Source organism: Balaenoptera musculus, chromosome 14 (assembly GCF_009873245.2).
Source record: "Balaenoptera musculus isolate JJ_BM4_2016_0621 chromosome 14, mBalMus1.pri.v3, whole genome shotgun sequence".
NCBI lineage: Eukaryota > Metazoa > Chordata > Mammalia > Artiodactyla > Balaenopteridae > Balaenoptera > Balaenoptera musculus.
This window is the reverse complement of record NC_045798.1, coordinates 8127414-8153501: the sequence shown is the minus strand read 5'-3', so window position 1 is coordinate 8153501 and position 26088 is coordinate 8127414. Positions and strand designations below refer to the sequence as shown.

Genomic DNA, 26088 nt, shown 5'->3' with positions numbered 1-26088 from the left:
TTTTAAGATGGTCATTTCCATCGAATTACTCTGCACAGTAGGCTCTATTTCATCAAGACTCGATTGAAGTGAAGCATGCAAAAGCCAATTATAAAATGCAAAATCCCGTGCAAATTAAAGAAATTATTAGAAACTTAGTGCCGGCACATCAGTGTTCTGTAAGAGTTGTCAGCCCACTTGGTTCATGGTGACTGGAGGCGTTAGGGCAGTCAGGCCTGGTGGCAGGTGTTCTGCATGTTTCCTGGGTTACTTTCCTAGTGAGCGCTCACCCACCTGGAGGAGGTGAGGGCTGTGCCCCTCCCCCATCCGTGCTTTTGAACCTGGCTAATCTCAGAGTGACTGGCTTGCCTGGGCCACCTCTCACAGGCCCTTCGCTCCCTCCTTCCTCTCCACAGAAGGATTTCAGTCCTGGATGTGGCGAGGCCTCACCTTCCTTCTGCCCTTCCTGTTTTGTGGCCACGTGAGTCCCCCTGGAGTTTGTGGGTATCCCCTACACTGGGCAGACCTCCCGGGAACAGAAGGTCTTCAGGGCTCTCCCTCTCTCACCAGCTATCCCCGAGCTGGGCCCCACGGGGTCCTGGGGCTGGGACGGCCCCAGTGTCCAGGGATGCCAAAGGCAAGAGCCTGAATTGGCCCTCGGCACCAGCACGCCCAACCCCAGGCGGGGTGCCCCAGTTTCATTTTGGGGGGTTGTCAGTGTCTCAAGGGCAGTTGACAGCAGAAGCTGGGGGCCTTGGCGCTCTCCCTGGGCTTTCCCGCGTGGGTCTCCAGGGGACTCCAGTGGGCTGAGCAGTGCCTGTCTCCCCTCTCTCCAGTTCTGGCAGCTCTACAATGCCATCACGTTATTTGAGCTCTCCAGCCACGAGGAATGCAGAGAATGGCAGGTATGGTGTTTGTGTGTGTGTGTGGAGCGTGTGTGCGCATTGGTTGGGGGGTTCCTGGGGAAGCTTGGGGCCGCTTGGGGAGAATTCCTTCCTCAGCTCCCCCTGCCCCCTGCCTGCCCTGTAGGGCCCTGCAGTCCAGAGCTCGCTGCAGCTGGGGCCTGGGAGACCGTGGGAGGGAATTCGGGAGACCAGGGAGCCCCTCAGTGGTCTGAGAAACCCAAGGAGGTTCGCGCTAGGAGGGGGGCCGGGGGAGGAGACCCCCAGGACTCTGCCTGATCCCCTAGGACTCACACCCTTCACCCAGTTAGCCCAGATCTCTGCCTTCTGCTGGCAAACGCTGCAGTTCGCAGGTAGCTTGTGCCAAGGGGGTTCTGAGGTCCCGGGGGGGCGCGGGGGGCATTTCAGCAAGGAGAGCTGACCCAAGCCGGCGCGGCCTTTGCCTTCTTTCTCTTGTGCTCTCTGCCTCGCCTTCCCCGCCCTGGGCGCCCCCTTCTCTGCGTGCCCCCCGCCCAGGTGTTCGTGTTGGCGCTTACGTTCCTTGTCCTCTTCCTCGGCAATTTCCTGACCACACTCAAAGTCGTGCACACCAAACTCCAGAAGAACAGAAGCGAGGCCAAGAAGCTGTGAGCCACGGGGCCGGCGCCCCTCGACCCCCGGACTTTGAGACTGCAGGGGCTCCCAGGCGACACCCTCGCTGCCGGGTTCCTCCCAACCAGTGCCAGTGGCCGCTGGCAGCAGTGACCTCAGGGGCCAGCGGCATCGCTGGGAGCAGAGCCGAGGCCCCGGTCCCCGGCCGGACAAGAGGAATGTGACCCCAGCCTGTCCGTTCAGTATTAGCCCGCCCCAGCCTCCCTATTTATGACGTATTTAATATCGGCCCACCCCCTTCCCTAGAATCTGCCGCCCTCTTCCCCCGCTGCTCTCCGCGAGACTGCGTCGGTCTTCCTGGGGGGTGGGGGAGGCTTAGCCTCAGGGACCCCCCTCTGTCCCCCATCCTGTCGTTTGAGCCCCTCAGGTTGGGCTTAGGACGTGCCTCGCTGGGGTTGGGTTTCCGCTGACCTGCTACTTAACTGAGTCCCAGGCGGGTGGAAAGAAGCCCTTCCGTGTCCCGGGAAGCCTCCCTCCCCGGGGCACCGCCTCTGCTGTAAGCTCCCGGCCTCTGCGCCTCCGCCGCGCGGGTGTTCAGGTTCTCGGGAACCGCTGTCCGTCTGTGCCTCGTGCTCTTTGTGCTTCCTGAGTCTGCGGCCTGCTGGCCGCCAGGCGGCCCTGCCTCCCACCGGCCCAGGGCTTGGCCTGTGGCGGGAGGGTTTTCTGAGGGTCACCACCAGAGGGCGCCCCTGCATCGTCTGGCTGGTGTGAAAAGTTTGGGTCCACTTTTGGAGGCCTTCATGACCCCCGCCCCTCAGCCCACCTTCCCAGATTCTCTCCGTGAGCACTCAAGGCGTGGGGTCAAGCCCCTCGGCGCTGGTTGGGACGTAAGCCAGCGCGGAGGTCTCCCATGCTCAGGCTGCCTCCCTTCACCTCGGAGGTTCTGGAATGTGGGGGGCGTCTGAGCAGGCTCACTTCGAGGAGGAGGCCACACTTTAGAGGCCAGGGCAGGTCTGCTGGTCACCTCACGTTAGGTTCTGTATCTGTGGGGAGGGTGAAGAAGCCAACAGGTTTGGTTGCATTTTCTGCGTCTTCTCCTCATATGGGCCTCAGCCGTCCTTAACGACTTAACTTAGAAATCCCTGCCGACCAGAGTACATAGATGGTGTCCATAATCATGCTCTGGGCCTCAAAGGGGTTTAAACTTTTAAAGTATGAAATTTCCCCTCCCCTCCCCCCAGTAAGATTCCACATAAAAATCCAGATTTCCACTTTCCCTAGAGAAATGAAAAGATCTAGAAACATTCCCACAGAGCAGCATCTGGCTGGGCTGAGCTGCCTTGTCTAGGGTGGGGTGCTTGCTTTCTAATTTGCCATAGGCCCCACCACTCCCTTTTATCCCTGCCCTACTTCACTCATTTGGGTCTCCCATCTGGCCCTTTAGGCACTTGGGTTTGCCCTAGACTAGGAGTTGGCGAACTTTTTCTGGGAAGAGCCAGATGGCAAATATTTTAGGCTTTGAGGGCCAGATGGTCTCTCACACTACTCTAGTCTGCAACTGGAGGGCAGAAGCAGCCAACGCATAAACGAATGGGCGTAGCTGTTTTTCAATAAAACTTTATTTACAAAAATAAAGATTTGGCCCACAGACTGTGGTTTGTGGACCTCTGTCCTAGACCATCATTTGTCCACGAAGCCTTGGACCGAATGCTCTCTTGACTCCCCAGGGTGTGGCAGGGCCTTGGGGAACCTAGGTGGGGTGGGGTAGACTTCAGAAGTCTCTTTCTCAGGCCTAGTGGGGGCCGAAGCACTGGGCAAGGGAGGGGGCTGAGGCAGGAGATACCGGGGATGGCAGGAGCCACCTGAAGCCATTATCTCATCTTAGGTAGCGCCGATTCCTGGGCTTACTCAGGAGCCACCAGCTCTCAATCTCTGGGGCATCAGGATCACCTGGGGCACTTGTTTAAAAACTCTTGGGCCCCTGACCCCAGACCTTCTAGGAGGTTCAGTGAATCTGCACTGGGGGTTAATCAAGTCTGTTCTCGCAGGAGGCCAGGATGGCCTTGGTTCCAGATCTCCACATCTTGGCAGAATTGGAGGCTGTGAGAGGTGGGAGCCCGATGACTATTTAAATGAGCCAGTGCCGTCCTTCTGCAGACAGTCTGTAGAGAGACCTGACTTGCCCAAGATCACTCGGAGCTGATGTCACTTTTCATCTCCGGTTTCTGGCAAGTAGTGGCGAGCGGAGGGGTTGCAGGTGAGGAGACGCTGAGCAAGGGTCACGTGGATGGTCCAGGGAATACTTTTTGCTTTTTGAGAGAGGTTCTTCTCTGCCTCATGTGCGTCCAGCTCTGGAAAGATGGCAGCCAAGCTGAGGGCTGAGACTGAAGTCCTCTGTTTGGAAGGGAGGAGGGAGGGGGCTGGTGCCGGCCCCCCACGTTTGGGGCTGGGGCCTGTGTTCTCCTGATAGGCCTCGGTCCCATCCTGGTGCCCGAGTTCCTGCGGGGAGGAAGCGAGAAGCTGGAGGATGCAGCCATGCCTATCTCAGGAAACCAGGGAGGCGGGTGACTTGGGAGAGCAGGCTTGGGGGCCGTGTGGAACGCTGCCAAGTCCACATTTATCCTCATACCAGACGTCATTCCTCATCTCAAGCACAGGCTCTGAGGACCTACTGGGTGTGCAGAGGGGGACACACAGCTGGGGGTTGGTTGTGATGAGGGCACTCCTGAGTCCTGGGGACAAATGCTCGTTCCAGGGTGCAGAGGGACTGAGTCCAGCACCCTCGCTCACCACCACCACCGCCACGCAGGCTGGAGGGGAGCTCGTGGTCAGAGCCCCAGCTGGGAAAGGAGAGTTCCAGAATGTTCCAAGAGCCTGGCCACAGGCTCCAGACACCAGGCCCTGGAGACGCCCGACTCCAAGTGCCCTTCGAGAGCTGGGGAGGGGGCAGGATCCAGGGAGCAGTCTGGACCTGGGAGCCTGGGTCCTGTCAGTTCTGTCATGAGGGCCATGGGCCCCGCCGGGAGGTGTCAAACCAGCAGGCACAGGCGGTGCTGTTTCTGCCGCTGTGCTTTCTTCATGGCACTGAGGGCAACCTTGGCGGCCTCTCGGAAGACGTCCTCCACGTTCTCCCGAAACTTGGCAGAACATTCCAGGTAGAGGGCGGCTTGGATCTGTTCACAGGCGCTCTGGCCCTGGTGGGGGGAGGGGCCGCGATTAGACGAGGGGCCTGGAGCATGGGGTCTCCTGTGAGACCCCCTCACGGATTTGGGGGCTTTCTGGGGGCGGAGGCCTTGGGGTGGGGACGCTTCTCCACCCCAGGGCCAGCCCTCCCCAGTGTGTGCGGATGGACCATGAGGGCCAGTGTGGTGTGGCCTATGGGCTGTAGCTGCTGCGAGCTCTGTCCTGGCCTCCAGCCCACGCTTCCCCCAAACTCAGGCAGAGAGGGGGGCTGACTTCAGCCGAGAACTGGGGTGGTGTGTTGTGTCTGCCAGGCCTGTGAGGAGAGTTGACGGCCTCAAGACAAGAGGGCTTCCTACATGCTTCTCTCCCCCGCTCTTCCCGAAAGCACAATTCGGGCAACTGAGCTGGCTGTTAGAGTAAAAACAGTATTTCTAACACAAATTTATTAATGCCTCTTCCTTTTTATTAAACTTCATTAGTTTTCCTTTGTGTTCTTTTTATTCTGCCATGCCTTACCCAGAAGGCCACAGGGTTTGGTCAGGCTCACGAAAGGAACCCTGGTTTCCGACACAGACTTGCCCTTCCAGGCCTCTGGGGGGATGGGACAGGGTGGTGGTTAAGGGCTCAGGCTTTGGGGCCAGAGTGACTGGGATGGGATCTTGGCTCCACTTCAGGTTAGCTGTGTGACCCCGGGCAAGCTACTTAACCTCTCTGAGTCTCCATCTCTCCTCTGTAACATGGGGGGCGCTAATAGTACCTGCCTCAAGGTTATAAGGATTAAATGAGGTAAGTAATGTAAAGTGCTCAGACAAGTGGCCTATCGTTATTAATATCTAAAAATTATTATTCTTAACCACGGCAGTCCAGTGGTTAGGACTCGGTGATTTCACTGCCGTGGCCCTGGGTTCAATCCCTGGTCAGGGAACTAAGATCCTGCAAGCTGCTCGGGGCGGCAAAAAAAAAGAAAATTATTATTTTTAGAATCCTGCTGGCTTCAGCTCCCAAAAGGCCACTAAGGCACACCAAATGCAGAGGCCAAAGACCTGGGAGGCTTTGTGGCCATGGCTGTGTCCTGGCCTCCTGGGCTCCTGGCGATGGGGTGGAGCGGAGCGGGGCGGGGGAGGGGCCCTGGCCCACCTGCGTGTAGGTGATGGGCTCGAGCTGGGCCGCCCGGAGCTTGCGCAGCTGCTCCTTGTCCTTCCTCAGGTCTGTCTTGCAGCCGATGAGCACCGTAGGGATCCCACGGCAGAAGTGGGTGACCTCAGGGAACCACTGTGGAAGGAGAGGGCGGGCATCAGGGCTGGGGCCCCGTCCGTGGCCCCTCCTCCAGAGGCAGGCGGGCTGGGAGAGGGGCCTTACCTTGATGAGAACGTTGTCATAGCTGGTGGGGTTCATGACGTCATAGCAGATGAGCACGAGTTGGGTGTTCTGGTAGGACAGGGGCCGCAGCCGGTCATAATCTTCCTGCCCTGAAACCAGACAGCAGGTGGAGGTCAGGGAGGTACCACTTACTTCTCTACCTGAGTCCCCTGTCTGGGCTCAGATGGGTGAGGGGTTGGGGGTCTCCTGGGCAAGAGACTCTAGGCCTCGGTTTCCTCATCTGTAAAACAGAGGTGGCAGCCCACAGTCCTACACGAGATAAAAGCCATGCAGGGGCTTCCCTGGTGGTGCACTGGATAAGACTCCACGCTCCCAATGCAGGGGGCCCATGTTCGATCCCTGGTCAGGGAACTAGATCCCACATGTATGCCGCAACTAAGAGTTCACATGCCACAACAAAGGAGCCCACGTTCTGCAACTAAGCCTACCTGCTGCAACTAAGACCCATCGCAACCAAATAAATAAATATTAAAAAAAAAAAAAAGCCATGCAGTGATCAGAGATAGGCCTGATTGCAGGGTAAGTGCTGGAAAAACTGCTCGTAATCATGCCAGTGATGATCACCCCTCCCTGCCATCCTTATCCCTGGTGCTCAGGTTAAAAGCGCAGACTCTGAAACCAAATCCGAAGTGAAGCCTCCCCTCCCTGAAGTTTCAGACCGGTGGGGTTGGGTAGGCCCAGGACACTGCAGTTAACAGTGGAGTGTGCCCCAGGGCTGAGAGGTGCATGGCCTCTGGTTGAACTCCTCCTGCCATTCCTGCCAACACTAGGAGGAGGGTGGGGGGTGCTGGAGGTGACAGACGTGCGCCCATCCAGGTCCACTCGGCACAGTGGCTGTCACCCCCGCTGCATACCAGACTCACCAGGAAGAACTGACAACTTCTGACACTTGGTCCCTCCCAGCACCAACTGAATCAGAACCCAAGGCTGGGCTTGGGCAACGGTGCGTTTGGTTTTTTAAAAAAAAAACTTTTTTAGTAATTTTTTATATTGACAATTTCAAACCTACAGAAAAATTTCAACAGAGAGCACAGAACTCCCTTACTCAGATTCACCGAGGCCTTACGTTTTGCCCACTTGCTTTATCTGTATATATACACTTTGAACCACGTGAGAAGGAACTGCAGACCTTCGGCTCCCCGCCCCCCCCCACCCCGGGAGAGTTCCTGTGCGGTTTTTCTAAGAACAAGGACGTCCTCTCACCTACTCAGGACAAGTATGAAACTCAGAAACCAACACTGACGTTGTACTCTTCTAATCCAATCCATAGGCTGTATTCAGATTGCATCAATAATGTCCTGTAGTATTTTTTTCCCTGGTTCAGAAGCAGGCCCGGGATCACACACTGCACGTGGTTGTCATGCCCTATTTTTTTTTAAAACTACCACAGTGAGAACTGAGAGTCTTTCAGGCCCTATGGCGACCCCTGGCCACCTCTGCAGAAAGACTCAGGCGGTGACTACCTTCCAGGGAACACAGAACTCGGAGCCCAGGAATTCCTGCCCCTCCCTCTAGCCTGTGGGTGCCGGGGAGGTGCCGCCTGCCCTCTGATCCCTCCCTGCCAAAGGCCTCTCAGGACAAGCAGCCTCTCCCAAGAGCACAGACAGGCCACATCCTGCTCCCAGACCCCTGCTGATGACAGGGCACGGCTGCCATCTCCTTTCCCACTGGCCCCCCTCAGCCCAGGGATCCCTGATGGTATGCAGTGACTGGGAACCCAGATCTAGTGATGGCTGGGCCGCGAGGACTGTCTGTGCTGTCATTCAGCCAAAGTTCCCTCAACACTGGAGAAGGGGTGAGGGGTAGTCAGGGCCCGGCAGACTCAGGCCCTCCTGCCCTCGTTACCAGAAAGCTGGAGAAATCCTTGTAAGATGGTGGGAAACCGGCCCAACATGCTATTCCAGCCCATCTCCCCTTCCCATACATGTCCCCAAACTGTCCCCTCTCCTGACCTTTGTCCACATCTTTCTGATAGGATAGCCACTAGCCCCATGTGGCTATTTAAGTTAATTAACATTAAAAATTCAGGTTCTCCGTTGCATTGGCTACATTTCAAGTAATTAACTGCCACACGGGGCTAGTGGCTACCGTAATGGGCAGTGCGGGTGCGGAACATCTCCATCATTGCAGGAAGTTCTACTGGACGGCATGGCACCATCCTCATCCAAGCCACCGTCAGTCTTCCGTGCCACCTCCTCCCTGGTCTCCTGCTGCCCCTCAATCCATTATCCACCTGGCAGCTGGATGGATGGTGACACAAGTAAAATCACACACCTCTCCCCTCAACTGAAACACCTTCAGTGGCTCCCTACTGCCCTTTGCAGAAAATCCAAGCCTCTCCCGGTGGTCCACATGACCCTGGTGCCCACCAATCTTGACTTCATCCCCCTTCCTCCTGCCCCACTCACTCGCTGCAGTACAACCAAGGCAGCCTCCTTGCTGTTTCTCAAACCCATCAAGCTCTTGTGCCACACCTGGAATGCTTTTCCCTCATTTTTTCCCCCATTTCCTTCCTAGCATTTTATTTTTAAACATTCAGACTGACCATCCACAGTATTTCCTTTTTCAAGATAATTGCCTTCTCTCTACTACTTACTGGTAACGCCACCTTATACGTCACACTTTTTTTTTTGGCGACACCGCACGGCTTTGGGATCTTGGTTCCCCAACCAGGAATTGAACCTGGGCCCTTGGCAGAGAAAGCCCAGAATCCTAGCCATTAGGCCACTAGGGAACTCCCGTCACACTTTTTAGAGTGCCTTTGCCTATAAATGATTAAGAAATCTTTACAGGGACATCCCTGGTGGCGCAGTGGTTAAGAATCTGCCTGCCAATGCAGGAGACACGGGTTTGAGCCCTGGTCCAGGAAGATCCCACGTGCCGCGGAGCAGCTAAGCCCGTGCACCGCAACTGCTGAGCCTGCGCTCTAGGGCCCGCGAGTCACAACTACTGAAGTCCACGTGCCTAGAGCCTGTGCTCCGCAACAAGAGAAGCCACCGCAATGAGAAGCCTGCGAACCGCAATGAAGAGTAGCCCCCGCTCACCGCAACTAGAGGAAGCCCGCGCGCAGCAACGAAGACCCATGAAAAGAAAAAAAACAGCAAAGACCCAACGCAGCCAAAAAAAAAGAAACCTTGACAACAACCACCTGCCTGATGTGCTAGTCAGGGATCTTATGAATACTCCCATTTACATGTAAAGAAACATGAGCCGTGAAGTGACCCCTCTGAGGTCACCGAATCAGAGCCAGGCCTGACTCCACATTCATTCAATTCCAAGGCCAGTGTTCCTTCTGCTGATACGCAGCAATGCTCTATTCTGCTCTGTAGTGCGCAAAAACAGGTTCCTGGGCCTCTACGATATGATGAGCCTCAGAATTCTGGCCTCACGTACACTCTGATTCCCTTTTAGAAACACGGCAGGAGAAGACAAGCAGTTGTAAAACGGGGCTACGGTGTTCTGACGTCTCCTCCCATCTTGCCCGGCTGATTCCTCAGAGAGGCCTTCCCTCACCATGCAAAGTCCATCCACAGCCTGTACTCACACATTTATTTGTTTACCGCCTGTCTCCCCGGAAACTGTAAGCACCCTGAGGGCAGGGTCCGTGTCTATCCTTAAAAATCATTCCTAGCACCGGGTAGGTGTCCAGTCACTATTGGCTGGTGCGTGGTTGAGAAGTTGTTCAACTCTTGTCAGATGCAGCAGAGACGAGGGCTGAGACATGCCACTGGGCTTCGCAATTAGGGCCTGTGCTGACTGCAACAGGCTTGAAGAGGGCGCAGTCAGACTGCAGTGGGTTGAATGAGGAAGTCAGACCAAGCCTGCTCCTGGCTCAGGGCCTCTCCCTTGCTGTTCCCTCTTCTAGAAGGCTCTTCCCAGGTAACAGCATGGCTCACTCCCTCCTTTCCTTCAGGTCTCTGCAGAAATGTCACCTCTTCCAAGAGAACTTTCCAGACTGCTCTGAAACAAGAGCCTCCTTTGCAGTCTGTCCCATGACCAACTATGGCTTTATTTTTCTTCCTAACAAGTATCACTACCTGACATCACAGTTTTTTTTTGTTTGTGGGGGGAGATGTCCCTCATGAGCACGTAAGACCCTGAGGACAGGCCATCTCTGTAGTGCTCACTGTTACATCACCTGGCGCACAGACAGGCTCTATAAACATTTGGGGAATGAACGAACAAACAAATGAGCCGGTGAATAAAGTGGAATAATAATCTCTATGGCTTTCAGGTTTGCAAGGGCATTTCACTTCCATCACCTGTGTTAATTTTTTTTTTTTTTTTTGGCCGCACCTCGCAGCGCACAGGATCTTAGTTCCCCGAGCAGGGATCGAACCCGTGCCCCGTGAAGTGGAAGCACAATTCTTAACCACTGGACCGCCAGGGAAGTCCCACCTGTGTTAATTTAAGCAGTCACCCCCCCCCCCCCACTGCCCAAGGAAGCTGGGCGGGCAAGTTCTTCCTGTCAGGGGCCCACGTGGCTGGGGGTGGGGCTGCGGGTTTCAAGGTCACTGACGGGCTCCCTGTGAGCTGAAGCTGAAGCACCAACGCAGTTCCCAGCTCCAAGGTCAGTTTCCTGCCCAGACGCTGTAAAAGCTCCAATCCTCCTGGGAAGCCTTCCTAATTGGGAATTAATCTCTGGACCTCAGTTTCCTCATCTGTGAAATGGATATGTGAGGAGCAGTTGAGCCTCGATAATAGTAAAAATGATTAGTATCAACAATATTTATTGGCAGTGCTCTCACTCATCACATGCCAGGCCCCATTCAAAGCCCTTTACCTGCAGAGACTCATCACTCCTCACTATGATTCCTCACTACTGGCTATTGTGTTTTGTTTTGTTTTTGTCGAGTCACGCAGCTTGTGGAATCTTAGTTCCCCGACCAGGGATTGAACCCAGGCCCTTGCCCGTGAACGCGCGGAGTCCTAACCACTGGACCGCCAGGGAATTCCCACTACTGCTATTGTTATCCCCAATTTACAGATGCAGAAACTGAAGCACAGAGAGGTGAAGTGACTTGCCCAATGTCACACAGCCAAAGGGAAGCTTCATAAAGGACAGAAGACCATAGGTAGGACTATTGGGGTGCTTCTCTCTCAATCCACCCCAGAGGATAGGGAGCTGTCCTCACCCTACAAGCTCCAACCCTGACCCAGTGAGGAAAGGCTGCCAACAAGGGGATCTTGAGAGGGAGGGACTCTGGGAGAGGATGGGTAGCCAGCCCAGATCCCACCGCCTCTTCCCAGCTGTCTTCTTGACTTGACTGTGCCTGGCTCAGCTTTCCCCAGGAGTTCAGTGTGAGCCTCCACACAGGGACCAGGCCTGCAGACCTGGGTGCTGTTGACGTCATGTCTCCTTGGGAGGAGTGGAGTGTCCTGGACACCCCACCCCTATGAGTCAGGAGAGCCAAGCTCCACTCAGACTCATTTTCCATGATCTTGGCACCTTCCCTCTCTGGGCCTCAGTTTCCTTATCTGAAAAAGGGGGTGATAACCCTGCCCTTGATATTGGAAGTAAAGGACTTGTAGGCTAAGCAATGCTGGGCAAAGGTGTGGGCCTGCAGTTACTATTGAAATAGAAACTGAATGGGGACCTGGGTGGGGGATTCTAACCCCAGATCTTTGGACCCACGAGCTCTAGAAGGTCTCCCATCCACAAGGTGATACAATTACCCTCCCCATTTACCCACAGTGATGCCAAGACTTAAAGGGGGCAAAGTCATCTGCCCAGAGGCAAACAGGGGTCCCACTCTGGCCTCTGCAGACGGGCTTGAGAGGTTAAAAAAGCCCCCTGAGTTATGTGCAAAAGGACACATTTGCTTCTGGAGAGGAAAGGTCTTCTGAGCCACAGCTCCCCCAGAAGCTGCCCATCTTCCTGAAGCTGGCGGTGCCGCGGGGCCTGAGGAAGTGAGGCTCACGCGAGCATTATTTCCTTTGTGGGAAGCTCTGCCATGACAGTCATCTTTCGGGGGTATGGTCTCTAAGACCTGGTGCCGGGTTGAGAGGGTGTCATCGGGCCACAGTGGTCCCCAAATCTGCCAGAGGACATCCACAGGGCACGTGGTTCCCAGATCTGGCCCGGGGTGTTGGTCAGGGGAGGGGTGCAGGCAGCATGAGAAGGGGAAGCTGCCACAAGAGGAACCTACTTTTACTAGTGCTACTGGGGCCCGCCCACCTGTGTCTCCTAACCGCGGCCTGGAGCTCAGACCACGCATGCGCCGACAGACCCGCAGCGTCAGCTCCCCCGCCTCCAGGGCTCCTGGCTCCTAGGCACCCCTCTTGTCCGTGATTCCTGTCTTAGCGACTGCTTTGCGCCCCACTTTTCCTACTGTTCCCATCTCAGGCTGGGAAGGGGACCACAGCTCCCCACCTCCCGGAGCAACTCCAGCCAGTCCTGTGGAGCCCCACCCCAAAGCCCAGCTAGCTCTGTCTCTGGTTGGTGTCTTAACATCCCACCTCGCCCCCACCTCCCCTCTCTCTGCCCAGGAAACTTCAGACTTCACCGCAGCTTCCTGCTTCTGAGGGTGTCAGGGCCGGCAGATGCGCTGCTAGGGCAACGGGTGCTCACAGCGCCCGCCCCCTTCACCTTTGCGCACTGAGAGCTCCGTCACCCCTCCATCCACCCTCCCGCCGCAGTGGTGTCTGTAACTGCTTCCGCAGGACGGAGACAAGTAGCCAGACTGTCCTCCCACACGGACCCCTGTGGCTGAGGTCCTGGGTGTGGAGAAATTCAGCCTCTCGGGGGGGCCACCCCAACCCACAGCTCTGGGCACCACTGGTTGGCTGGAAAGATGCTCCCTTGCCCCCCCCACCTCCCACCATGGGGTCTAGCCCATCAGGTTCTAGAACCTTCTACAACAACCTTTACTAGACTTGGGGCTTCCCTGGTGGCACAGTGCTTAAGAATCCGCCTGCCAGTGCAGGGGACACGGGTTCGAGCCCTGGTCCGGGAAGATCCCACATGCCGCAGAGCAACTAAGCCCGTGCACCACAACTACTGAGCCTGCACTCTAGAGCCCACATGCCACAACTACTGAGCCTGCGTGCCACAAGTACTGAAGCCTGCATGCCTAGAGCCCGTGCTCCGCAACAGGAGAAGCCACCGCAGTAAGACCGCGCACCGCAACGAAGAGTAGCCCCCGCTCGTCGCAACTAGAGAAAGCCCACGCGCAGCAACGAAGAACCAACGCAGCCAAAAATAAATAAATAAATAAATAAATAAACAGATAGATAAATAAATAAATAAAACCACCGTTACTCATCTCTACCTGGGCCACTCCCTTCACCCTCTGTCTCTTTTTCTAGGTGATCACCTGGCCATTCTTTCTGCCACTTTCTTCGGATATCTGTCCACCCCAGAGAGACAGAGACGAATCTCATCACCTTTATCACAAAGGACCTTCTCCAGGGGTGTCTCTGCACCCAGGTTTCTTCTTCGTTCATTCATTCCACAAGCCTCGCTCTGGGACAAGCACCATGCTGGGCACTGGCGTGTGGAAGAGGAATGACCCAGGCTTTCCTTCACGCTCCTCCTGACAGTGGGGCTTCCCAAGTCACAGCGGGACACCCCTGAGGGAGCGGCCACGTCTCTTCCCCCCAGAATATCCCTCCTGGGCCGTCCTGCTGACTGCGAGGCCAGTCTACTCCCCCAGGGATGCCACTGAGAGGTTCAAACCCCAGCTCTGCTTTTCTACCGCCTGGAACAGTCCTGCTGGGAAAGCAGGGGGTGGGGGCCAGCACAGAGCTCTGCAGGCAGCGGGTTCAAAAGAATAGGCTTGGGCTGGGGCCTGGGCCTGAATGGCAGGAGGTTAAAAAATCACAATGACAACACTTAGCTATCGAGCCCTTCACAAAAGCCAGGCCCTGCGCTAAGTGCTGCATGTCACATGAATTTGATGTAATCCTCACAACTATTTTAGCCTTGATTACAGAGAAGGAAACTGAGACCTAGGTGTCCCCACTGACACGCAGCCAGGGGAGCCGGCATCAAAGCCCAGGTCTGACTCCAAAGCATGTGGCAGGAAGTTGTGGACAGGTAATCATTGCCCCGAGTGGTCACTACTTCTGATGATTTGGGAAGGAGCTCTCCCCATCCCTCCCACAGTAGCTCTTAGGGAAAATCATTCCTTATACCAAGTAGAAGCTTTCCAGAACCTCTACAGGACAATCTACGCTGGTAAGTTCTTTGAGCATCTTTCTCTGGGTGAGGCCAGAAAGACCAGAAGTGATCCCTACTCTGGGTCCGATGAGGGAGGCTGCGGTGAAGCCCTGAGGGCAGAGGAAGGAAGGGAGAGTGAAATCTTCCCTCTGACTCACCCTGCCCCACCAGCACTCTACCCACAAAGTGGGGTTAATGAACCTGCCCCTACCTGGGTCCCGGACAGGAAACATGTGAAACTAAAAGTGTCCCAGACACCATGATTTTTACTGCTCTTGTGGCCACACCCTTGGGAATTCCTCAGACGCCTTTGGCTTTCCCAGTTCAAGGGGCTAGAGGCATGGCCCTGTTCTGGGGGCAGCCCTGCAGGGCCCTCATCCAACAAGAGAGGGTCCTTAGAGGCCACTATAGGGGGGACACACCCATATGGCAAAGTCAGGAATGGAGGAGGGGCCAGGGGCTGGGAGAGCCCCTTTCCTGAACCTCTCCAGGGTGGAATGAGAGATGTTACTGACAGCCTTATGGAGCGGTGGGGAGGAGAGGGGTGGTCCTGGATTTTGGCCCTATCCAAGGCCAGTTGGAAGACTTCACCTGATACATACAAGGCTTGGCCAACAGGGGAAGGGACACCTGATGACACAGTTCCCTGCAAATCACTAAACACTGAGTCACAGAGGCTGGGTGAGGCCCCAGCTGGGATCCTGACCTTTGCTCCCCAAAGTTGATTCAGCCCAGAGGGGAGTCAGGGCAGGATGGAAGCTCCCCAAGGGTACCAGTACCAGCAGTGTTACCCAAATCCTCCCGTTGGCTGTGCTCCTCCACCCAGCCCCCAACAATAGGAACGCGGATGACTGTGACGCAATTAGCATAAATACACTTGCCTTAGGAGCTGCAGGTGGCAGAGAGAACCTTATTTTGGACCTACATTCCCTAGAGCTCTGTTCCTTCTTCAGTGCCAGGAAGAAACAGAACTGTAGCCACAGAATCCTAGAACCACAGGCTCAAAATTATAGACCATAGAATTCAGAGTCATGCACCATAGTCCATGGAATTCCAGAAACATGAGACTCATAATGTGTAGCTCCAGGGCCCTAGAGCCTCAGGACTGTTGGCCACAGAATCCTGGAGTCACAGGCTCTGATCTGTAGCCCAAAGTATTCTAGAACATAGGACCCAGAAATGCAGCCCACTGAACCCTAGCACCAGGGGACTCAGATCTGCAGCCCACGGAATCCTAAGAGACCACAGCATGTAACACACGAGATCCTGGAACCATGATAAGCAGAAGCAAAGCCCACGGTTTTCTAGAACCATAGGAGAGGAAGGAACCCGTGAGCCCTCAGAACGTCAGCGCTAGGAGGGTGGCTCAGGAACTCACCTCTTCCAAATACCCTCCTTTTACAGATGGGGCGACTCTGTCGGCCTCCAGCACCACCCAGTCAGGCGGTGGTCAACCGGTTCCCAGCCAGCGCCCCTCCGCGGCCTCCAGGAGTGACGGGATGTCAGGGCCCGGGAGAGGCAGAAGGGCGGGCGGGGATGCCCGGCGGGGGATGCCCCTCAGGGGAAACCCTCCTGGCGGACCCTAGGACCCTCGCCGCGCAGGCGCACTCACCGGCGGTGTCGTATAAGTTCAGGGTCACCTCCTTGCTGCCCACGGTCACGCTGGCCGTGTACTTCTCGAACACGGATGGGGCGTAGTGCTGTCGGAGAACGAGCAGGGTTGGTTCTTAAGGGGTGCGGCGGGGACCCAGGGTCCGACTGGATCCCCACCCCCACCTTCACCCCATCCGGCTCAGCCCCCCTCACTCTGCTGGGCTCTGGAATTCCCGAGGGGGCGCCCCGGGGTGACGGCCGCCTCTCCGTGCGCAGGACGCCAGGGACCTGGGGTCCGGGCTCGGGGCGCAGGCTGAGGTCCGTCCCTCACTCCCAGTGGTCCCAAGCCCGTCTCCCCCGCCCCCAGCCTGCCTCCAGCCCCCCGGCGGGCCTCACCTCGGGGAAGGACCCCTGGCTGTACACCATGAGCAGCGAGGTCTTGCCGCAGCCGCCGTCGCCCACAATCACGATTTTCAGCTCCTTCTTGCCCGGGCCCGGGGCGGCAGTCGGGGCTGGGGCCCCAGGGTTGTCCATAGCCAGGAGCAGGCAGCACTGGCGGCGGCGCCCTGAGGAGAGCGCTACAGTTGAGCGATCCGGGACAGGGCGGGGCTAAGAGAAGCCCCGCCCTCGGACCCGGCACCTCCTCCGCCAGGCAGCCAGCCTGGTCGACCTCCCAGCGTATTTCCTTCCTGCTAGGCTCTCGGCCCAGAGTCTTCACCTCTCATTCCCAGGGAAACTGAGGCAACTGAGAAACGGAGTGCTCAGCGGCAAGCGCAGCTCCCATCTCCTCTCCTGCTAGTCACGGCGTCCCCCCACGCCCCACCCGGCAAGATCTGATAGTTTCCGCCCCTTCCCGCCTGGCACCCTTGATTGGCAGTCTCTGTCTTCGGGCAGGGACCCTCTGATTGGCCGACTCGGCCTCCTCCATCGGGCAGGGTCTCTTTGATTGGCGGACTGCCCCCCAGCCCTCGGGTTCGAGGAGCCTTGGTCTCAAGCTCTGGGAAAAGCCCCCAGCTTCGCCCCGCCCCAACTATGTGGTCTTGGGGAAGTCCACTCTGACCTCAGTTTCCCCCCCCCAGAAAGTAGCATCGGTGGTGCCAGTTAAGATCCCGGCATAGGGGTCCTCTCTGCCCACGTGGTCTGGCCCTGTGGGAGTGAGCCTGTGTGTGGGTTGGGGAATAGCGGTTCCTCTTACCTATCACCCCACCTCCCGAAGGTGGAGGTCTGGCGCCCTCTGCCGGGCGATGGCCTCGGCGCGGCGAGTTTGGGAACAGGTGAGTGGCCCCAGAACCCTTTCGAGGGTTGGCCCCAAACCAAGCGGGCGGGAACCTCTTTCTAGCAAGGCCCAGAGGCGTGTGAACCAAGCAAGACGCCGTCGAGAAGGGGAAGGGGAAGGTCAGGGTAAATCTAGTTGAGATAAGCTGGGCCCCCTTCCGTCCACTTTGGAGACTGATAAGCCTGCTCCCACCAAGAAATTTGTGTTCTCCAGCCAGCAGCCACATATCCTTCATCCCAACCTTTCTCCTCAACCCCCTCACCCAAACCGCTATTTATTGAGCATTCACTCTGGCCAGGTACTATCAGGGCGGCTGGGTGAAACCACCCCTGCCTCCCACCCCTTCCCTCCCTTGGACTGTCTTTTGCACAAACCAGGCCAGTGGTCAGGAGTGGCAGAGGGACCCCCAAGAGCAGGCATGTACCAGGCAGGCACTGAGACATGGCTAGGTGAGAGAGCAGAATCTTTCCCAGCTGGGGTAGGACATCTGAAAGTTTCCTCAGAGAAGGGCTGGCAGGAGTCAGGATCTTCTTGCCCTCACCCCACCCAGAAGATTCCCCATTTTCAGGTTCTCAGCAAGGATCAGGTAAACTTTACTTCGTTAAGGAAATCGCCAACCCGGCAATACCATAAATGCCAGGTCAACGTTTTCAGAAAATGCAAGGCATAATCTGACCACCAGATGGCAGCAGAGACTGCCCCCCAGAAGCCCCCAAAGAGCCCAGAGCTGGGAAGAGAAGACCCAGCTCCAGGTTCTTAGGTGGAAAGCCCTACCCTGTCACCGGGCCAGAGGGCATCTGCTGGGTCAAGCACCCCTAGACAAATTTACAGCAATTCATTCATTCCTTCTTTGCAGCACACGTTTATTGAGAGGCAATTGTGTTCCTGCCTCTGAGGAGGAACTCAGTCCTGGGGGAAGCAGTCTAAAGGAGTCTGCAAGATGAGAACAATTCAGACACTGGAGCCCCTGTGGGGTTCAGAGAAGGTTGAGAGCTGGGCAACACATGAACTAAGCTTGGCAGTGCTGGCAGGAAGGGCCAGTGGAAGTAGGATGGGTACCCAGCCTGAGTAAATGCATGGTGGCTGGAAACTCCATCAGGTTTGGCAGTGGCTGGGGCGTGAGGAGGAAGGCCAGACATGGTTGTCAAGGTGATGAGGGTTAGATCACAGAGGCCTGGCTACTGGGCTCAAGATGGGTGTCAGACAGGCTCTGAACAGGAGAGGAGCCCAGCCAAAGCTCTTTCCGGTGACCAGGGGGGAGCTGTGATTGGTTGGTGAGGACAGGGCTGGGGCCATCTCTGCACAGTGGCAGCCTGGGGCTGGCAGGAGAGGAGGGGGAGGAAGCCATCACTCAGGGAGAGGGAGGATGGAAGAGGGCTTTGAGGGAGGGGAGGACCACTTACCTTTGAGCCAGGCACAGGCCTGACCTCACATCAGGTACCCTGAAGCTCAGGAGTGACTGGGAGAGTAAGACTACCTCATCTGGGAAGGGCCTTGAGAGAATTCACTTAGAAGGGTCAGCCCACTCTGAGCAAACTGTGGAAGCTGCTCCAGCCCGTAGGGAGAGGGCACTTGACTTTCCTCAAAATCCTCAGACCTCGGTTTCCACCTTTTCTGTCTAACTAATGGATTTCAACTTATAACAGAAAAAATGACTTACACGAAAGCAGGTCTTCCCAGGCTGGCCCAGGTCCAGGCAGGACAGCTGACACTGGCCCCAGCCTGCCCACCCACCCTTGCCTGGCCGAGAGGCTGGCACAGAGCCCCAGCCTCACCCGGCCTGGAGCGTGTTTGATTTGGAGCTGGCTCCAGTGGTGGTGTAGGGGATGGATCTGGAGCTAAAAATACCCAGCAGCCAGGCCAGCTGCTCGGAGCTTCCTTAGAGGTGCTGGGCCAGGGCAGGCCAGCTGAGGCACTGGGAACACACACAGGCCCGGGGAGCCCTACTCCCTTACCTGCAAAATGTTCCGAGGACCCATGCCATTCTTCTATTCACCAGGAATTCCTGGAGAGATTTAGGAGGGTAAGAAAAAATTCTTTAAACTGGTTCTTCCCACAAAGCTGTTGACACAGAAGCCTAGGGGAGCTGGCAGGTGGCATTTGCGGGGGTGAACTGATTTGTGTTCACATCTAGGCCTGGGATCTAGTGAGGCAAACTGATCACAAGAGAGAAGTAGGGCCAGATCCACTTCTGTCTTGTCAGGGCAAGGTCTGGCCAACACAGGTCAGGATGCGGATGTTAACAACAATGCTAATAGCTTCCACTTCCCTGGTGCCCCAGCACACTCTGGGAGGTCACTACACACCTGAGGGGTCATCCACCCCACGTGAGACAGAAGTAACTGACCATCCTCTGAGGTCCCAGGGATGGGAGGTGGCCCAGCGCAGCCTGGGGGATCAAGGCCGTCTATCCCTGTCCCAGGACTCTCTCCAGGCTCAACATCTGGTGGTGGGGTAGGGGAGTCACCGCGGGAGTACAAAGAGATACCTCCACAAAGCCAGACTCAGAGACAGGTCAAGGGTTATCTGCCAACCTCCTCCTCCTGGTTCACAGGGGAGACCACGACTCCTGGAGGGGAAGGAGCTCGTCGAGGTCACTGGCCAGATGGAGACGGCACTGGACCCAGGCAGCCTCTGAGATGGCGGGGTGCCCATCTCCACAGTCCAGGCAGAGGTTGTTTCCACCCAGGGGGTCCAAAAGGTCGTACTCCACGCCTGGGCTCTCGGCCAACGGGCCGGAAGCGGCGGGGCCCTGGCGTCCAGTAGGAAGGCAGGTCCGGCCACCTCCGGCCGCCCTTCCGCTGGCGTGGCCCTCTCCAGGCAGGCTCCACCGGCTGGGCGCCAGGAGCAGCCCCGCCCCGAGCTTGCTGGGTGACCGGTGGGTGGAGCCACCCTCTCGGCAGAGGAAGCAGTCTGAGGACTGATAGGCTGCCCCGCCCCTCCCTTCACCTAGGAGGTACTGGCGTGCCAGACAAAGAAATTAGAGTGGGTGAAAAAGAAAAGGAAGCGGGAAGAGGTACGATCCTTCCAGGTCATCGGGACACCTCTCCCTTCCAAGAATCACACCCGGACCACAGTGGAGCACCTCATTGTTCCCTAATTGGTCCGAGGGCGGGAGCGGAGGAACCGGCTGTAACCCTCCAAGCTGCTGCTGGAGGAAAAGTTTTAAATCAATTATTTAACTATCCAATGCCCACGGGAGGTAAAGACCCCAGCCCCGTGGAGCCCCAAGCACTCTATCAGAAGGGATGCAGGACACCCTCAGGGAGCAGAAAGGTCACCTGAGAATTCAGGGAGTTGAATGAACTCATCAATGGCAGAGCCGAATTTAAACCTCCGGATTGGGGCAGACTGTGGAAAGACGGAAAGGCTCATACGATACTAATAATGTGAGCCTCGCCAACTTTTACAAAGTGCTCACCCTGGGTAGGGGGAAGGGAGTCTGGTGCCAGGTGTGGTCGGCTGCACCCCTTTGCCCCCAGCAAAAGACAGCATGGACCAAATCCAGCTTATCTGGAGACCCTCATGGCGCCAAGGCATGGCAGCCAGAAGGAGCTAAGAGTACCACGCTGGTTACTTTCAACCAAATAGCTTTCCCAGCTCCCAGGCAGTGACGCCAGCAGCCAGCCAGCACGGGCAGGAGCCCAGAATAACCCAGCATCTGGGGCGAGGGGGTGCCACGGACACAGGTGCTGGGCTGGAAGACACCTGGAATCTCATCCTGACTGCCGGTGGTGACCTCCTGACCTTGGGTGAGTCACGTTACTCTCCGGGTGGGGGGCACCCCCCAAACCATGACCCATCATGGAACAGCCTGTGAACTTGAAGAAAGGCCACCATCCCAACTCACACACTGGAGTAAAAATGGAGCTGGCGCCCATCCTGCAGAATGTCAGCCTTCCCCTTTGCCCTGAGGCTGTGCCACGTGCTACGAGGTGGGCTGCTGGGGGAGGAGCTCTCAGACAGCCCAGCACCACTCCCCGCAGCCACCTCCGAAGGGGGGCCAACTAGTGTGAAGCCTGTGAGGCCGGCCCCCTTAATCGCACTTAATCCGCCCTCCACCCTTTACGGTAGGCTTCATTATCATCACTTTACACAAGAGACTCGCCCAAGGTCAACCAGCACAGGGGAGAGTCAAGCCCACAGCTGCCTGCCTTAGAGCCTCCCTCGATTAAGCACCAACACGCCCCCAACAAAACCTCTGGGTCAAACCCTACGGCTCCCCCAGTCCTCACTCCAGCCCCCAAGCTGAGGGATGGGATAAAAGTGAGCAGAGCCTATCAGACCCGGAAGTCAAGCCTGGGCCCGAACGAGGGAGGCGGCGCAATCAGCAGCACCTGGACCCAAATGGCTCATCAAAGTAATCGCAAACTAGAGATCACATGGGGGAGGGGTCAGAGCAAGGGCCGCACTGTCTCCAGCTGCGAAGCTTCCTGGAGATAAAGAGAATGGGAAACTGCATGCTGTCAGCTTGCGTGAGAATAAGGAGAGAGCTGCCATCACTACGAAACGACACCTCCGCACCAAGAAATAGGTCGGGGTTCCAAGCGCACATGCTTGGGTCCTCACAACTCCCCAGGTGTAACCTGGCCCAAAGGTTCTCAAAATGTCTCCACAAGGCAGCATCAGCATCACCTGGGAACTTGTTAGAAATGCAAGTTCTCAGGCCCCACCTACTGAATCAGAAACTCAAGGACCGGGCCTCGGAGTCGATTCTAATGAGCCACCCGTGTGATTCGGCTGCACACTCAACTTTTGACAATCTGTGCAGATGGTGAAACTGGGGCTGAGGGTCTGTGCTGCTTACGCAAGGTCACAGCAGGTAAAATGGCTAGCCAGGTTTCAAATCCGGGTTTGTCCCGTTCTACAAACAGGGCTTTTTCTTTTTTTTTTTTTGGTTGGGTGGGGGGGCCCTGGGTGAGGTGTAATCGTGGGAATTCCCTGGAAGGGGAAGAGTCAAGAAACCTCTTTCTTAAAGAAAGCTGGCCCAGATCTCAGGTCTTTCTGTTCTTCACCTCCCCAGCAGCCAGACCTCAGAGGGGAAGAGGCCAGCTCACACAGTCACCCCACACGCCCCCAGCGGGGGCCGGAAGGGAGGGCCAGGGCTGCGCCCGGTTTCCTGGCAGCTGCCTGCGTCTTTCACAGGAGGCATCCAGGGCACTCCACCCACCACACAACACACAACTGGGAAATACTGGGTTGGCCAAAAAGTTCGTTCGGGCTTTTGTAAGATGTTACGGAAAGACCCGAACGAACTTTTGAGCCAACCTAATACATGCAAGTGCAGCCTCTCCTATGCTGTTAAATATGGCAAAGAATTGCACGCCCCAAACTCCTGACAGCGGAAGCTGACAGGCGGGGATGGATGGACCAAGCAGGCCCAGCAGGCAGCCGACTTCACACACAGTCCCACACATCTGTGTGGGGGAAGGGCTGCAGAACCAGACTAGCAGGTTTGGGGTGCCCGCCCTCCCTGGGCTCCAGGCCAAAGCCCCCCAAATCTCTCTCGCAGGCTGGGAAAGGGCTCACACCTACCTTAGTGGGAGGACTGTCAGAGTCAAACTAGGCCTGCTTCTGTCCAAAGGAGGACGGTCCACTCTGGGGGTACCGAGCCCCTTCTCCGGTCATGATCCTGGGGGGAAAAATCGGAGGGTGTTTTAGGGCGTCGATGGCCACAAACCGGACACGGTCTCCATGAGGGAAGGGGAGCCTTACAAATGCCGCTCCCCCCTTCCCAGCTGCCAAGGCGGCCCTCACTCCAGAATGAATAGGAGGGGGGTGTGGATGAATCACTAAGGTTCAGCCCGGGCGCCGAGCAGCAGGCGGCGGCTCATCTGCATTTCCAAAGGCCCGCCCCGTCCGCATCCCCTCCCCCAGGAAGGGCCGGAGACGCGAGGGTTTACCCCAGAGCCCTCCGCCTCTGGGGATCCCGGGGAAGGCCCGCTCGGCTTTCCCAGGCCCCAAACCCCACCCCACCCTCCAGAGCGCCGGCTGGCCGGCTGTGCCTGGACGGCCACCTAGGGACGTCGGTGGCCTGCGTGAGGGCCTCACGCCCCAAGTGGGGACAAAAGGGGCCCACCCGCCCCTCGGGCTCGGCTATCAAAGGGCGGTTGGAAGCCGGACGTGGGCGCCGAGGCTCGGGGTGGGCAGCAGAGAAGGCCTGGGATCAGGGCCGGGCTGCGGGGAAGAAGTCCGCGGCCTCTGGAGGAGCCGGTCGGGGTCAGGAGGCGGCCTCGAGGCCCCGACTGGCCCCGTGGCCCTTTGCTACTAGCTCCCGCGCGGGAGGGAAGAGAAAAGACCCCGCGGCCGCGCCGGCCTCCTCGTGCCCGCGGGGGCCCCCAGGTCGGGAGCGGGGTCCGAGGAGGCTGCGGAACCCGCGCTCTTCGTCGACGCTTCCCCGGGCCAGGGGCGTCCCCGCAGGCGGAGGCCTGGAACGCGGGCGGCGCCGCAGCGGCCTCCCCTCCCCCCACCCCCGGCCCCGCCGCCTCCTTCCCTCCTCCCGCCTGGCGCGCGGCGGCCGCCACCGCCCGAGCCGCGGGCGGCGCGCGAAATGGCGCCCGTCTGACCGCCTCGCCCGGCGGAGGCTAGCGCGGGAGCCACGGCGCGCGACGCCCCCAGGCCCGCGGCCCCCAAAACGGCCTCCGTGACCACGCCTCGACCCGGGGCGCTGTGCCCTGCGGGCTCTCGGGGCCCGGCCCGGCCGAGGGGCCGCCGCCTGCTCCGGGCTCCCAACAACAACCGGGAAAGGAGGGAGGAAGGAAGAGAGCGGCCGCCATTAGCCACCCGCAGTCCCGCCCTGGCTCTTGCCCCAGCCTCGGCCTCGGCCCCGGCCCAGCCGGCGGCTCTGCTCTGAACCTGAAAATAAAACTCGTGTTTGGGAGGGAGGAGCGAGCGCGGCCGGGAGCACAGGCAGCGCTCGGGCTGCAGGCGGGAGAGATGCTGCGTCATGGTGCCAACATGGACGCCGGCCTTTTGTCCTTTTTTGCTCAGGAAGCGCAGGCGCACCCCGGAGCCCCGAAAAGCCGGCTTCGGAGGGCGAGACCCCCACAATCAAAAAGGAAAGAGGCCCCAGGCCCGGAAGGAGAGGTTTCCTCGGCTTTTGTGCCCCCCTTCCCCAAAGCACTTCAATTTCTTCTCCCACCAAGGCTCAGACCTAGAAAAGCGAGGAGGACGAGCGGAGGCGGCTCCGTGGATGCCCGAGGTCGCTGGGGAGACCTTCCTCTCGCCTCCGGGGCAGAAGGGGCAAAAGGGTCTGAAGAGCCCTCCTCGTCCCCACCCCCCCACCCCTCCCCGATCCGGCTGCCAAACATGAAGCTCCAGAAACCTTCCCTCAGCTCCCAAACATTTGCAGCCCTTGGCCTGCTCGAAAAAACATTTCCTCGAAGGGGTAAAAGGCACTTTTTCTGTTGTTGGTTTTTTTTTTTTTTACTTACCCGCTCAGCCCGGTGCCATGGAGTCTGGAAGATCAAGCTGGGCGGAGGTTTTGGAGGTGTTATTGTAAAAAATATCTTTTAGGGGGATTGTTTAGTTGGGAATATTTGGGGTAGTGGTGGTGTCTTTTTTGTTGTTGTTACCTTTTTAAAGTTACACTCTCATGGCATTTTCTGCTCCTTCCACTTCTGCAAATTTTCCAGGGTTGGGTTGGCAAAAGGCGGCTTCGCTGAGGACTGTTTACTGCTCTGGATATAGCAATGGTGTGACCGTCATTAAGAGACAAAAGGCGAAAATACAGTCAAATCAAACAAAAGGCAAAAGACGCACCGGCCATCCCAACCACCATAGAAAATACCCCCGAGTTAACGATGGTGTTTGGCTAGAACCAGCTAGGACTTGTTTTCCAGTTTTAATCTAGTTTCCTGTGACGGCTTTAGTCTCTTTACACAAAGAGGTCTTCCTTTCCCTCACCCCCCCCCCCACCAAGACGAGAAAAACAGAGATGTTTTTCTTCAAATAGATCGATTTTCAAAGAAAGTGTACATGTTACTGGGAAGAAAGCTGACTAGCATTTATTGCTGTAAACATTTTCAAAAGCTTAAAGCTAAAACCCTAGCTGTATAAAAGCAAAATCGTCTAAAAGCATTTTAACTTTTGTTAGACAAGAGCGACAAAGACATACATGCAGATGAAGGTTCAGAAAATTAAGGACATCTCAGCAACATTAACATGAAAACTGCACTGCGTAAGGACAGAATGGACTGGGTACTTACAATGTAAAAGGTTTTTAAAAACTTAAAAGAGTAACGACTGCTTACAATTTTTTGTTGCTGCCATTTCGCTAGTCCTAAAACTATACATTTAAAACATTACCTTGTTAAAAAGAGAGCAGAAGGAGTTAATAAGATGGCCAGGTTTAAGTGTTTAATAGAGGAAACTATATATATATAAAAATTTATTGTTCAGTCAAGAGAATACAGATCAAGACAGCTCCAAGCTCCCCCCACCCACCCAAGAAAAAAAAAAAGAGGAAAAAAAATTAAATATGTCGTTTACTTAGGTTTTTTGGAATTCAAAATTGTTAACTGCTGACATTAATGGTGTGCTATGACCTAGTTATACAAGACAAAGATGGATTCCAAGTCATAAGGAAAAATCCAGATCTTTTTAAAAAGTCTTCTTCATTCTTCCAATTGTGAGTCCTTTAGCCTGTTGACAAATGTTAAACACAACACTGAGGCGTCCTGAACTGGATGGTGGAGTCAAAGGAAAAACATTCCCCATTTGCAACAAAGGAAAAACCCACTTGGCCATTTAATTCCATTGCAGAAAAATGGCTCCCCTCATCTGTTGGCCTCTCCTTGGTGTCTGATGAAGGATGTTTTGAGAGCAGCGTCTAATAACTCAAGCCCTATAGAAGCCGCGCGCTGATTGGCTGCCGCGCCCTGCCGCCCTGCTCCAGCCAATTACCTACCCACGGCCAAATTACAAACCCCGAAAAGAGCCCCAATGTGAAATACACCACCACGAAGCCCCAGCGAGGAGACTTCCTCGCCTCGGCCGCCCGACAGGAGAGGCAGAGGGGGCTA

At 56.6% G+C, this 26088-nt stretch overlaps 2 protein-coding genes across 6 annotated transcripts in view; one reads left to right on the top strand and one right to left on the bottom strand.

Moving 5' to 3' along the window:
- TMEM120B (transmembrane protein 120B) overlaps positions 1-2949 on the top strand; it is a 51877-nt gene extending 48928 nt beyond the window's left edge. For 2 of the 3 annotated variants that reach the window (XM_036822893.1, XM_036822891.1), the window contains 3 exons: positions 396-460; positions 816-884; positions 1398-2949. In XM_036822893.1, coding sequence (XP_036678788.1) covers positions 396-460; positions 816-884; positions 1398-1511 — 248 coding nt within the window. In that variant the 3' untranslated portion in view covers positions 1512-2949. The remainder of the gene's footprint in view (positions 1-395; positions 461-815; positions 885-1397) is intronic. The other variant, XM_036822892.1, reaches the window with a different exon arrangement.
- A 124-nt stretch (positions 2950-3073) lies between these two features.
- Positions 3074-25947, bottom strand: RHOF (ras homolog family member F, filopodia associated). Of its 3 annotated transcripts, XM_036822894.1 has the most exons (10): positions 25373-25947; positions 24640-24744; positions 22601-22697; positions 19021-19070; positions 16186-16355; positions 15809-15896; positions 8124-8275; positions 6015-6124; positions 5793-5927; positions 3074-4666 (listed from the first exon to the last, which is right to left on the bottom strand). In XM_036822894.1, the coding sequence occupies exons 4-10, from the start codon at positions 19047-19049 to the stop codon at positions 4502-4504; spliced, it is 849 nt and encodes a 282-aa protein (XP_036678789.1). In that variant the 5' UTR covers positions 19050-19070; positions 22601-22697; positions 24640-24744; positions 25373-25947; the 3' UTR covers positions 3074-4501. The 3 variants fall into 3 exon arrangements, with proteins under 3 accessions (XP_036678789.1, XP_036678791.1, XP_036678790.1); XM_036822896.1 differs by lacking the exon at positions 8124-8275 and having other exon boundaries at positions 25373-25937; XM_036822895.1 differs by lacking the exons at positions 8124-8275; positions 19021-19070; positions 24640-24744; positions 25373-25947 and adding an exon at positions 22781-23116 and having other exon boundaries at positions 4524-5063.
- Positions 25948-26088: the final 141 nt, after the last annotated feature.

Bases quoted from the DNA above. Each gene is read 5' to 3' on its own strand.
- RHOF (XM_036822894.1), bottom strand. From the start codon at position 19,049: ATGGCATGGGTCCTCGGAACATTTTGCAG. The intron at 15,897-16,185 runs GTGAGGCCCGCC...GTTCTCCGACAG, and splicing joins GCCAGGGGTCCTTCCCCGAG to CACTACGCCCCATCCGTGTT. The intron at 4,667-5,792 runs GTGGGCCAGGGC...TCCCCCCACCAG, and splicing joins AGCCCATCACCTACACGCAG to GGCCAGAGCGCCTGTGAACA.